The sequence below is a fragment of the Phoenix dactylifera genome, chromosome 6 (genome assembly GCF_009389715.1).
Source record: "Phoenix dactylifera cultivar Barhee BC4 chromosome 6, palm_55x_up_171113_PBpolish2nd_filt_p, whole genome shotgun sequence".
Lineage (NCBI taxonomy): Eukaryota > Viridiplantae > Streptophyta > Magnoliopsida > Arecales > Arecaceae > Phoenix > Phoenix dactylifera.
Window position 1 is genome coordinate 394,139 of NC_052397.1, and position 12,767 is coordinate 406,905.

Here is a 12,767-nt window from a genome sequence, read left to right on the forward strand (position 1 = left end):
ATTTATTCAATCATTAGTAGAAAATCTTTAGTATCCCAAGGCAAATTTTTTTAGGTGTTTTCTTTTTCTTTCTTATTTATTTTTATTTTATTTCCTTGCTTTCATCATGCTTTGAAGCATTTATTTTATTCCTGCATAATCAATTAAGCTATGTTTGGATGTTCAGATAGCTTATTCTTGAAATTTGATCAAATTGGACAGATGATGGAAGAAAAGCCATAAGATGCGGGAAGAGATGAGTTTGTGTAGGGAGAGAATAATCTTTGTAGTCGAAAAAACTGGGAATAATCTCCAACATTTGGAAATGACATAAGTCATCGATTTCAAAATCCTTGTTTTATGGCCATCGGAGATTGACAGAGTTCTACTCGGCATTATATGGCTCGAAGCATGCTTGTTGCACATGAGAATGGTGAGTTCTACAAGCTATATATTTAAGATGACATAATCAAATGAATAGTCTCAAACCATCAAAAACAGATACATGTACTGGAGAAGTAGACCTAACTCCAGTCAAACAATTACAGACAATTTAAGAAAAAAGTAGCCCCCACCAAAACTTCCCTGATGATTGAAATTTAATGGTGCCCATGCTCAAATGCTTGAATTGTCCTTCCTCATTACCCAACATCAGATGGCATCTGTACGAGCTAAACTGATTGGATTATGAGAAGCATGGTAGCCTCCCTGCAAATTGGAAGCATTTCAACATTCATTTACGGCAGCTTCGCCTGCTCCCCCAGTTCAAAGTCAGCCATTGCCATGTGATTGCCAAATTTTCAAGATTTTACATTAGTTATAATTGAGCCTGCTTCCTGGATAGAGCTTTTAGGATGGAAAAAGGTCAGTTAGTGAAAGAAGTTGCTTCACCAGTTTCTATGAGTACTGGATCTGTAGATCACACAATCATGAGTTTCCATGAAAAAGATCAAGGCATCAGAACTAGATACCTGCAAGACGACAGCAAACGTTCATCCAACACAATCAACAATCGACCAACCCCCCACCTCTTTTTTTTTTAATTCTCATAAATAACAATAGACCATTTTACTAAACCAGTAAAGAACACTTTCTGCCAATCCTTCATCCATACATAATAGAGTCGGCCATTACTGTATCATGAAAATCTTTACAAGCAACTTGCTTCCAGATTGCTAGCATTGTATCGTTGGTAAAGGCAAGGCTTGTCAAGAAATATGCAAGCCCAGTTGGTGATCATACAAACATTGGATCCTAAGTAGTTTTAACTTAATGCATGAAGTGACAACTAAGAATGTAGAATGTCTTCAATTTGGAATGAATTGAAATGATGAAAGTTCGTGCCGACCACTCTTCAAGAAACTCACAGCACAGCAAAGAGGCAAACAGCAAACAAAAACACAAGTTACGTCATTTCGTGACTAGCAAACAAAATGATATATCTGTTGGGCGTAATTGCATCAACATAGGTTCCATGCACATTAATTGCAGACTATTTGCAGCAGCTTTTATACTATTATTTCCAAAGTGAAGAAGCGCAGAAGCAATAATAAAAATTAATCTACAGAGATGACTGACAAATACAACAAGAAAAGAACGAAAAAAGTTGCTGGATTGAAGGATTTAATCCAAGACCTCAAATCTTACCAGCTATATGTTAAGCGAACCATCCAAGTATACACTAAACCTGCAATGAGTGTCCTTTCAAAAGGGGGAAGTTTATCCTGCATCCGAGAGCATGCCGAGTGCCCTGGGGTTTCCAGAATGGTAAGGCCATGGGGAAGCTTGATAGTACAGCTATCTCCATCATCCTTTGTTATCACTACAGAAACACATGCTTGCTCGGGAACAATTCAGACGCTTTGCATTCATGGAGAAATAAGAGAGGTACTCTGTATCATCAAAGCAACAGTGGCAGGCAAAGAAAAATGTTTTGTTTAAGTGCATGACGGTAAAAAGAAACTACTTATCCAGTAATGTGTGTCTTGAATCTAAGGAACAAACAAGAATCAGAACAGCTGCTCGCCTCTTTACCTTCATATGGGAAAGCAAGGGCTAGTTTAATCCCTCAGGTACCTTGCCCAGAACCCCTTCTTCCTTGTGGACTCATTGTCTGATATTGAACGAGTCGGTCGCGACCCAATGGAGAAGCGCCACCTCAAGAAAGGCCTACCAAAGGAGCTCTTCATGCTAGAACCGGCTCTTGGTCTTTTCCCACTCCTTTTCTGGTGCTCAGAGAGAGAATTGCTGTCCACAGCAACGTCAGCCACTGCAGTCCTGGATATCTTGTTTCTTCCCTTCAACTCAGCTTTTCCCAACAGCTTTGCAATAAATTTCTCTCCATGCGTGCAGACAGGACAGGGTGGATCATATCTCTCAGCTTCAGGTGTCATGTTTTCCAAGCAATCAACATGATAGACGTGCCCACAAACCAGAACTGCAACAATGGAGAGCTCATTGGTAGACACTATTTTCTGAGCGCTCCATGGAGATCTCTCCTTTAATAGCTTTGAGCATACTCTGCATGTATGGCAATCAGGAGAGAGAGGTGTTGTTTGTTGAGTGTTTGATATTTCTATTTTGCAGTTGCTGGAGCTAAGGTTTTCACTGTCAATTGACCATCTCTCACGCTGAGAAGAAGCCACCAGCTCAGAGAATGTACGCATGGACCAACCATCAGAAGACCCACCATGAGATCCTCCGGTGGACAAGTCATTGCTGCAGACAGAGAGCACAGAGGACTGCTTTTTTTCAGGAGAGCTGTTCTCATTCATGGACTTGAGAGATGGAATCCTGCTATCAGAGACCTGCCTAGAGAGCTGGTATCCTGGCGAACAATGCGCTTTCCTTGATGAAGTTGGGTCTGAGGATAGAGAGTGACTTCTGGAAGATGAAGGATCTGATTTGAATGCCAATGACGGAGTTATTGGAACTGAAATTGAAGGCTTTCCATCTGAAGCACTTGTTTTGCCTGATGGCTCAATGGAGTTCCTTTCCTGCAAAACGTACAAAAGCTTTGACATCAAATTAAGAGCAGGTGATGGGCTTCATAACTGAGAAGCATATTGACAAGTGAATTCTGAATGAAAACCAATCCCACTCACCTCAGGGGATGAATTGCTTTGAACAAATTGATCTGTAACCGAAATAAACAAGTCAGATGAGAAGAAAAGGAAAACATTTACATGAGAAATTTACAGTGCTTGCAGCTTTACAGTTTCAGAAGATATCTTCCGATATCTTCCTTGTGGAGAGTGATGCTAACCAGCTGAGACAAGGTTGGTTGACTCAGTGGCTCCACAATGATGATGAGCTATGTAAGCTAGACGTATCATGAACCAGTGTCACATAAAACTATGCAAAATTATTAGAGAACTTACCATTGTGGAATAATGGTCACCATAAACACTTCACTTTTTCTCCTTCTAACCAATTTGCCCCACTTAATCTAGGATAACCTCCTTGAACACAAAGGTGGAATAATTTAAACCTACCATTTCCCCTCCAACTTACTCCATTTAACCCAATTATTCTGGACCTTTTGTTTTGCTTCCAAATGCAGCCCAAGAGATTTGGTGGTGCCGGAGGATCATCTCAAGTTCCCCAAATTATTACGAAAATCCTTATCCATAAATTTCAAACACCCAAATTCAACACTCCCATCGGCGATACCGACGCAAAGACTTGGACCGTCAGGTGGTGCAACTGTCATCGTCTTCCCTAAACAAGTCATGAACATAACATTCATGTTTTAATGTCTGCCGATATGTATTACAATGAGAACTGATGCAGGACCTATTGATTAAATGTCTTCATATTCACATCTGACTATAGGTACGACTTCGCTATAGAATATGACATGCATTTATGACTTCTCCAAGGTGCCAAGAGAACAAGTTGCTCCTACTAGACCCTGCTGGAGCACCTTCTCAACAAGGTTAACCTCTTATGGTTGTGTTTAGTGGCTCATATGTATCCCCATATTTTGCATCTGTTATGCCAGTTAACTTTAAAGACAGTGAGGATCACAAAGAAGAATTTTGTTGTATGATATATATATGTATCATGAATCCTTGAAACTAGAGTTACCTAGCTAGCAAATTATATCGTGACTCCATGTCCATACAATCTCATGGTGACAACTCACACATCCCATCTCTGCAAAAGAGCTGGGCAATCAAAATAACCATCAAACCAATCAACAATTATGCCTACCCAAGATCCCATGGATATTAGCTTGGGAGATATACATATTGGTGGATTCTTAGGAATCTCCCACAATGAACCATTGCCCTTGGATAACAATTTTCAAATTTCAAAATCTCTACCAAACCTAACCATGCTTTAACTCTTTCATGTGATTGACAATTGCTTCTAACAATTAGGTCCAAGTTTAGGACATTATTGTATGCTACTTATATAACTTATCTTTAATTTAGAGCAATTTATGTATTAAATACCTGTCAGAAACTTACATTGATGCTTGGCTTATTTGTTTGTAGCAGCTTATCTTTAATGCAGGATCGTATAACTACTTTTAATATTTTGTCTCGTCTATCTTCGTGAGCACCTTTTTCTTATATAATGAGCTTGGCATGCTTATGATAACATATTTCCTCTGTTGCTGGTCATTAAAAAATTTGTCCACAGGAGCCGATATATGGTTTTAGGTTTTTATGCTCAATGTTTGAACTTGAAATTATGCAGAATTCAGTTTTCTAAATCTCTAAGAGGTTTCAAGTACGCTTTGTTACATTCATAATGAAGCAAGCTCATGTTCGATTGATCAAAAATTGCAAATTACAGAAAGTCGGTTAAAAAATCCAAGCAGGACTAATATATTCATCATCTTGCACCCAAAAGTTATGCTTCCAAGTGCCTTTTGTCCCATCATTATCATAGGTCAAATTCAACGTCGGTTGACCAAAGGCCAAATAGCAAGGCAAACATCTTACACAAGGGCAGTTTTTTACACCTCAAGTCTTCACTAGGACCGAAAATATCCTTATAAACCAATATAGAAGCATTGTTTTAAAAGACTAAGTGGCAAACAGGTGGCTAGGGAGCCACTCACCTGGGTGCTCAGCAAGCAAATAGGCAGGAACACGAAGGTCAAAGCTAAGAATAAGCCTAAGAAATAGTTATGTCCAACAAATGAAACATAAATATCAAATAAGATGTATAAGTTGATGGCTAGTAGCAACTTGGCAACATCCATTACTTATTATAAATCAATCTCATCCTCCATAATCATTATGCAAAATGTTAAGGCTGCTTGTCTAAGTGGCCAAGGTGGAACAGTGCATAAATCCTATCAAAAGGCTCCTACCAAAGATTATGGAGCAGTGCAGAAAGATAAATCCTATCCAAAGGATCCTGCCTTGAACATGACAATTGGACTTGCAATTAACTCTTCCAAGTCCCAAGGTCCTCTATGTCACCACCCAGAGTCCCTAACTATTGAGATTCTAATATCCTCACAAATTCTGGACCTTTCCTCTCATCCTGAATCTCCAAAATATGTATCTAAGTAAAACCTCGTTTGTAAGTTTAACATTCTGTAGTTCCGAAACATTTCCCTCAAATTTTCCCACAATCAAAAATTAATCCACCCAACCAACCTTGAAGGTAAATCTCCTTTTACTTGTCCTGCCCTTGAGAATATTATATACCATTTTTCAAACATGATCTTCTTCTATATCATCACCCTACTTAGATGCCAAAAAACTACTACCAACCCCAAGGTCCTCCTACTTTGAACCAAATATCCAAAGCCACTTCCAAGTAAAGCCTCATCCCTAAACCAAAAATCCTATAGCACACCTACATACTGCCATATCCTTCTTAACCCACCTTAATGTACCAAATGGAGTTGAATCCCACTTTGTGCTGCTCCCTCTCTCAACATATTTGTCCCTCGAAATCAGAGGTGCACCACAAAAGAAGAGCATAAGAAAAGGAAATCTAAAGATATTTAACAATAAATATTAGCATCACAATGATACGTTTTCCTTTATCAAGATGGAATTTTAAACAAACAAATATGAATCAACTTCTTTTTCATTCAACAACTTCATCTGTAAAATTTGCTTTCATATGACACAAACATCACTTAGTTCTCCTCCCTCCCTTACCATACTCCCCTCCAAACCAGAGGTGAATCACAAAACTGGAATATTAGAAAAGGCAATCCAAAGATCTTTGAAAAATAAAGATTGCCATCACAACAGTGCATTTCCCTCCATCAAGGTCAAATTTTAAACAAACAAATATGACCCAGATTTTTCCCCATCTGATAAGTTGATCTGCAAAATTTGTTTTCATATTACATTGATACAAAGATTCTTCACATCAACTTGGTCCAATAGCATTGATCAGCATACTACTTAATATTGTTTCAAGTATGGTACGCCGTTCCGGCCGAATCGGGCAGTATGGAGCGTATCATACTGTACCAGTTATGTACCGGTACTTGGTACGGATGGCATACCGACATTCGGTACGCCAAAAAAATTTCATACCGTACCGTACCGGCACTGTCCTAGTATGGCATCAGTGCGGGGTCCAGTACCGAGATAGTGCACTTTGGTTTTGAGTATTACTTGTTTCCTAACTTGTAGTTTTCCTTGCTTGACAAAATAAAGCAGATCACAACTCTAGCATTCATTCACTTCTAGAACAAGGGGGAAAAAATCCTATTAATGAATTGGAAAGAGGAGGCACCAGCGGACAGGATAAATTAAGGTATTAAGGACATCATCACATAATAAGGAACTGAAAGCTGACAACTGGCATGAACTGACAGCCCAAAAACCCATGATAGCAATCAAGAGAGAAGTTGAACTTGAACAAGAACTGGTTAAGTGAATTTAATCAGGCTTAGCACAGGAATTGCTGAAAGATATTCTACACCTACATAGTAGAAGCAATTACAGTGATAAATTTAGCAAATTGAACTGCAAGATGAGGGTCCTTTGACCTAAGTTGTACAGAGTTGGACTGATCTGTCAACTACCTGCTGAATTAACAGGAAATTTGTAGGACATTACAATGTATTGCATTTTGACAACTTTTGTGGCTAACATTCTGAAAAAATGCAAGTTAATTGCATATAGGTAGTTTACTAGAATCTGAGTGTTTTCAGCTTTATTTTGAAGAGATATCATTCATGACTAGAATGTAATCTTCTACATCATTTTATTTTGAAAATGCTTCAATACACATGCTACATATCTTCTAGGTTGAAGAGAACTACAAACAATTGCCAGCTGATAGTTTTTTCTAGCATGTTCATTTTATTGCACTAAGAAGGAGTAGCTGCAGTTTATGTTATAATGGACCATACCTTAGAATAATCTACCATCAATGGACAAATAACTTCTCAATGATATGGCAAATACTCATGCCATATCAGAATAATTAGATTTTGTATAAAGATAACCACAGAGAAAGAGAGAGAGAGAGAGAGACTGCAAGAGAAAATTCTAGAAAATATTACCGGCAGTAGGTTTAGAGTTGCCATCACTTCCAATATTTGTAGAGGATTTATTCCATTTTCGTGTCTTAGAAGGACTTTGCTGACTTCCTCTATCTGAAAGGCCTTCAGTTTCTGTTGTTGCCCCACTTTTAATTTCAGAACTTGCATTCCCACTATTGTGAGGAGAAATTTGGACCAGGCTGTCCATGATATCCTCTATGTGTGTTCGATTATCCCATCGAAAGCTCCATGAAGGTGAGCGTCTGAGATTCCTAAACGTAGAAACTTCAAACTGTGATCTGTCAGGCAATGGCTTGTCCCTTGCAGCCACACAACAGTTGGCTCCCATACTTATGTATATCAAAAAAAAAGCAATCCAAAAGAAAAAAAGAAAAGAAAAAAGTCTCAAGAATTCCCTAACAACAAAAATATTTACAGTAAGATGTATATTTTTTTCACGATCATCACACCAATGCTCTAAAACGAAATCACAATGGCAATATCCAGCAACCCCTGCACACAAAAACATGGAAACTAAGCCATTACAAATTAACAAGAAAAGGTACAAAAACAGAAAGCAATCCCTACTGCACTGTTCCGCTCAAAGCCTGGTTTTCAGAGGAAAAGGAGAGAAACCATCCACTTGATAAATTCGTTCCAAAGCTTTCCAAATTAAAGTTTCCAAATATAAACAGAGGTCGAACTGTCCTTCACCTCCAAAATACCACGGGGAGAGCCGGGTAGAAAAGAACAAAAGGTGAGCGTCCAAATCCTTAAAAACCTTCCTCAACCTACTAAACACGATTGACAATCCCAAATCGTCGTCATCACAAGAAATAAAATAAAATAAAAATGAACTAGATGGGTCGCTGAAATCGGCCCCAAACTTAATTTGGGGGGAGAGAACTTTTCTAGGCGTTAGATGTCATCTCCTGTACCAGAACTAGAGCACAGCAAAAGCAACAGGAAAAAGCGAACTAATTACTCTCCCTAGATTGGAATCCAATCACTCCCTTCTCGCAGTCCGCATCAAAGCCACCGAAAATAAATAAATAAATAAAAGCAAAACGCCTCCCAATCTTTTATAGAAGAAGCAGAAATTACAGTCAAATCCTCGTAAAGTCCAAGAGACATCATGTCTGCGAAAGAAAATTTTCTAGTGTTTATTTTCCTCCATGCATTGATTAGAAACAAATTAATTAAATTCCTTGAGAGACCGGTGGTCAAAGAAGCTGTAAAAGTCCTGAAGAGAGACAAAAAAAGGGGGTAGAAAACCCGCTAAAATCCAAAATAGAAAATGTAATTATAATAAACCTCTCAGCAGCTAATGATGCTATCCTTATTTTTAAAGAAAAGTGATAACAGTAATAATTCAGATATTTATCGACATATTGATTTCTGATGCCCCAACTGCTCTTCCGCTGATCTCCAATAAATCATTAAAACGAGAACAAATCGAATCACTTAAATTCAGAACACAGTTCACATCGACGAAAATTGCCAGAAAACAAACCTAAAAAACTCCTCAAGACGGAATTTTTCGAATCAGACAGCAAATTTACCTACAAAATTGCCATCAGAACCGCTAGTACCCGAACATTTCTTCCACTGATACGGCAAAGCTCGCTTTTTTTTTGGTGAAATACCAGAAAGCTCGCTTAAAAAACAAGAAGAATGAGGAGGAGGAGAAAAAATTGAATCTATCTAGCTCAAAACCAAGCCTTTCTAGCGAAAGAATCAACTACTGACCTCCTCCAAATTCCTAAAATCCGAGAAAATCGCAAAAAGCACTGATCATTTCAAGCTTCACCGTTGTTTTTCTTATTAAAAAGCCACAGCCAAAGAACTCCTTGAAGCGACATAATTCTTAGAATTAAATGTTGAAATAGCGTTAAAAATAAACATAAAATCCAAATAATCGAGGTAAGGATGCCCCAAATCAAACCGCGATATCTGCAATTCCGAGCACGTCAGCTCGATCAGGTCAGAGCTAAACCGTGGCCCGCCGCCGCGAAGACCGCCGTCCCCATCGGAATCCGCCACCAGTCGAGGCAGGTGCTAGATTTCGGATCTCGCCCGCCAAATCCTCCGATCGCCACAGCTCGCCTGCTCGCGGAGGACTCGGTAGGGAGGATCCAAGCCACGCCCTCGATCGACTAAACCTCGAGGTTTAGGATTAGGGTTTGCCCGCCCGCTTCACCTTCTACTTCTCTAGGGTCTCAGCGAGAGGGGAGATGTGAGAGAGAGAGAGAGAGAGAGAGAGAGGGGGGGGGGGGGGGGGGGGGGGGGGGGGCGAGAGGAGTGGGTTTCTAAGTGGGTATAAAGCCGTCACTCCATATAAAAGAGCGGGACGCAGGTTCAGTACGTGGTCCTGACAGTTATGCGACGTAGGACAATCCCGTTTCAACGACGTTTTCTTCCGTTTACCGCATAAATTTTTTGGGCCCAGGATGCTCTGATATGCGCATTTTGCATCGTGCAAAGCTGTCGTATGTATGGAACACGATGCCAGTCTCATTTGATAACTATCAGTCTCCGTATCCGGATGACGTGGGGTTGCGCAAATCGCCCACCGCAGCGAATCCATGCAAATACAAAACCTGCGGTCGGTAGCGTCCTGAACGTTCGCATAAATTTTATATGAGCGCTCACGGAGGACACTTGCCATGTGCGTGATTTCTTGAGGGAAAGAGATCTGGATCCGGTCGCCTTCCAGTGAGCTCACCTTCACCAGCCGGCAGCCGCTCGGTGAATTATGATCTCTTTGTCGACCGAAGACCGCGGTGATCGCACCGGGGGAGGGGAACGGGGGGAAGGCATCCCGGGGAGGACGCGAAGTGGGGAAGGAATACGTATAGATGCAGTGCCGTTAGCAGATGCCACGTTGAACTGTAAGAGTAGGGTGGGGGCAGATGCTCGCAATGCAGCGGCAGCGGCTGCAAGAGACGTATAGATTCGGACAAAGACCGACACGATCAGCTGTAACCCCGAATTGCAAGAAGATGCGTGCATTTCCTTACACAGATTAGACAGCTTGCTTGGCGCCCATCCACCGTTGGATCATCCACTGCTCGCTTTGAGATCTTTGCGGGCGGATGAATGACTGACTCCGGAGCCCGTTGAGATCTGTGATTGGATGTTCCAACGGTGATTGGGCACAAAGGAAGGTGAACCCTCCTTTCAAGTGAAGGATGCAGCCTCCTTCCCAAAATGCTATCTGAGATATGGCAGCTCGCAGAAAGTAGGGCTGAAACGAGATAGAAAACTAATATATTCATATTTATATTTATTTTAAATAAATATAATAAGCATGTATGTATGTATGTATATATATAAGCATCCCTATCATTTCCATGTACCCATAAAGCGTAAAGCAGAGGACGCTGGATTATTTTACTGGTGTGGCCCAAGGGGGCCCGGGCCGGAGGGCAGAATTAGTTCGGTATGAGTTTGAAAGGAGGCTTGTCAAGGGGTGGGGAAGGATCATATCTAGCAATAGTCATTTGTATTAACCTTGAGAACTCTGTAATGGTCAACAAAGGCTTGCTCATGGTGCATAACCTTATATGCAGGCTCCTGTCATGCACTGAAAATTTTTTGTCATACGTAATTTCATCCATTTGGTAAACATCTAGAGGAGATCGAATATTTTATAAACTAGTTATCTTTTCGTCTCTTATTTGCAGTTAAAGCTAGTGTTCTTATCTTCTCTTTTTTTAACCTTGTTCATTGAAAGATCTCTATAATCTAATCCGCTAGCAATACTCGTTCACTTCTCTTGAGTATATCCAAGGATTGACGATCATTATGGTGCTGATAAGAACAATGGCTCCATGGAAATAGGAGATTTATCAAGTATCCTCAATTTAATGTGGAGCTCAATTTTCCTTTTTAAATAAATTAGCTCTACGTTTGCTCGAGCAGAGTCAGAGCTAATCTTGGAAACAGGAGGAGAAAAGAAGTACTTTTACATCTAGCTCATATAAACTTCATACCTTCATTGTAGATTCCATGCGCACTGCATATTTATCAAAAAACCTCCGATGCCCACCTGAAAAAGAAATTATTTGATGAGAAAAGGAAGGGTGAAACATAATTATACAAATGATCATTTTTGTCTTCCTCGGTTTACTGCAGAGAGAGAGAAAATATTTGAGGGAAGCAAAGAGACATATATTAAGCATGGAAACTTATTGAAGGTTCTTAGAATTTTCTAGTACATTGAACAGTCTTGCATGAGTGGAGATAAATTCAATAATAAAGAGCACAAATATTATACTTAAATATCGTCAAGCACTGCATCTAAAGCATAATATGGACACCCATCATATAATTAAGAGTTGCAAAAATCGTACAATTTATTCCACAAAATAAAGCTGGCTACTTCAATTTAATCTGCTGGTGATTTGAAAAGTCCAGTGCAGAGGATATTTCAGATGGATATTGATGACTAAGACATGTTTATGATCGGTATCTCATAGTTGCTGAATTCGTATTGCCGAGAGAGCCAGGACATTAATACGAAGTTTGTCTTGCATGTAAATATGCTCCGTGTTAGGAAAGCAGAAACCAATCTGGAATTGCTCGGCCTGGGGAACAAGCCCTTGCTTACAGTGGGTCATGCAAACCTGGCAGACACCAAAGTATTATTCGCAGATAAAAAGTTTATGAGATGAATATAGCACATCATCTTTCAATAGAGAACTCTTGGTATTTAAGAAAGCAAGCGGCCTCAAACCAAACATTTCTAAGAAGATAGAAGCACAGTTTCTATGAGAATATCAATTTGAAGAAGTTGTAGAGCCACTCGATCCTACCCGCAGATGAAACTGAGATAAGTGATGCCAAGATGAGAATGAAGCGAAGAGTGAATCTCTCAGGCCCCATGAAATCCTTGTGGATGACCTACCCTTATCTCAGTCACACTGTCTTCCTCTCTTCCAAGAGCATAGAGAAGACATGAATCCTTTCTAAGTAGCAGAATACAATAAAACTAAACTTGGGTCGGCAGACCTTGCAAGAGAACCAGTAGGCAATTCTTTATATGCGACAATGCAACTCTTGCTGGGCTATATATTTTTAAATACAAAATGGAAAGGAGAGGGGCAGCACCTTCTCCATGGAATGTAGGGATCTGGTCCTATGAACTAAACGCATTGAGAAGTAGTCCTTTCTCCTTGTGGAGAGAATTGACTTCAGTGCCCTTTGAAGACACCGAGCATGCCACAGTGCCACATTCTTCAGAATTAAAACACACCCACGCACCGCCAAAAAATATGCTTTCTTTGATCATGCCAGTAGTTGCTCGCTG

General features: G+C 40.0%; 1 protein-coding gene across 4 annotated transcripts; it reads right to left on the reverse strand.

Annotated features, from left to right (window-relative positions):
• Positions 1 to 413: 413 nt before the first annotated feature.
• LOC103703762 lies at positions 414 to 9,722 on the reverse strand. 4 transcript variants are annotated; one of them, XR_003384981.2, is made up of 5 exons: positions 7,478 to 9,722; positions 3,084 to 3,115; positions 2,014 to 2,975; positions 1,627 to 1,871; positions 414 to 950 (listed from the first exon to the last, which is right to left on the reverse strand). XR_003384981.2 is itself a non-coding variant. In XM_017841960.3 (5 exons), exons 2-4 carry the CDS (start codon positions 7,803 to 7,805, stop codon positions 2,040 to 2,042), a joined length of 1,296 nt encoding a protein of 431 aa, XP_017697449.1. In that variant the 5' UTR covers positions 7,806 to 7,969; positions 9,402 to 9,722; the 3' UTR covers positions 1,457 to 1,871; positions 2,014 to 2,039. The 4 variants fall into 4 exon arrangements, 3 of the variants coding, with proteins under 3 accessions (XP_017697449.1, XP_026659087.1, XP_008784955.1); XM_017841960.3 differs by lacking the exon at positions 414 to 950 and having other exon boundaries at positions 1,457 to 1,871; positions 7,478 to 7,969; positions 9,402 to 9,722; XM_026803286.2 differs by lacking the exon at positions 414 to 950 and having other exon boundaries at positions 1,457 to 1,871; positions 7,478 to 7,969; positions 8,171 to 9,722.
• Between the last annotated feature and the right edge of the window lie 3,045 nt (positions 9,723 to 12,767).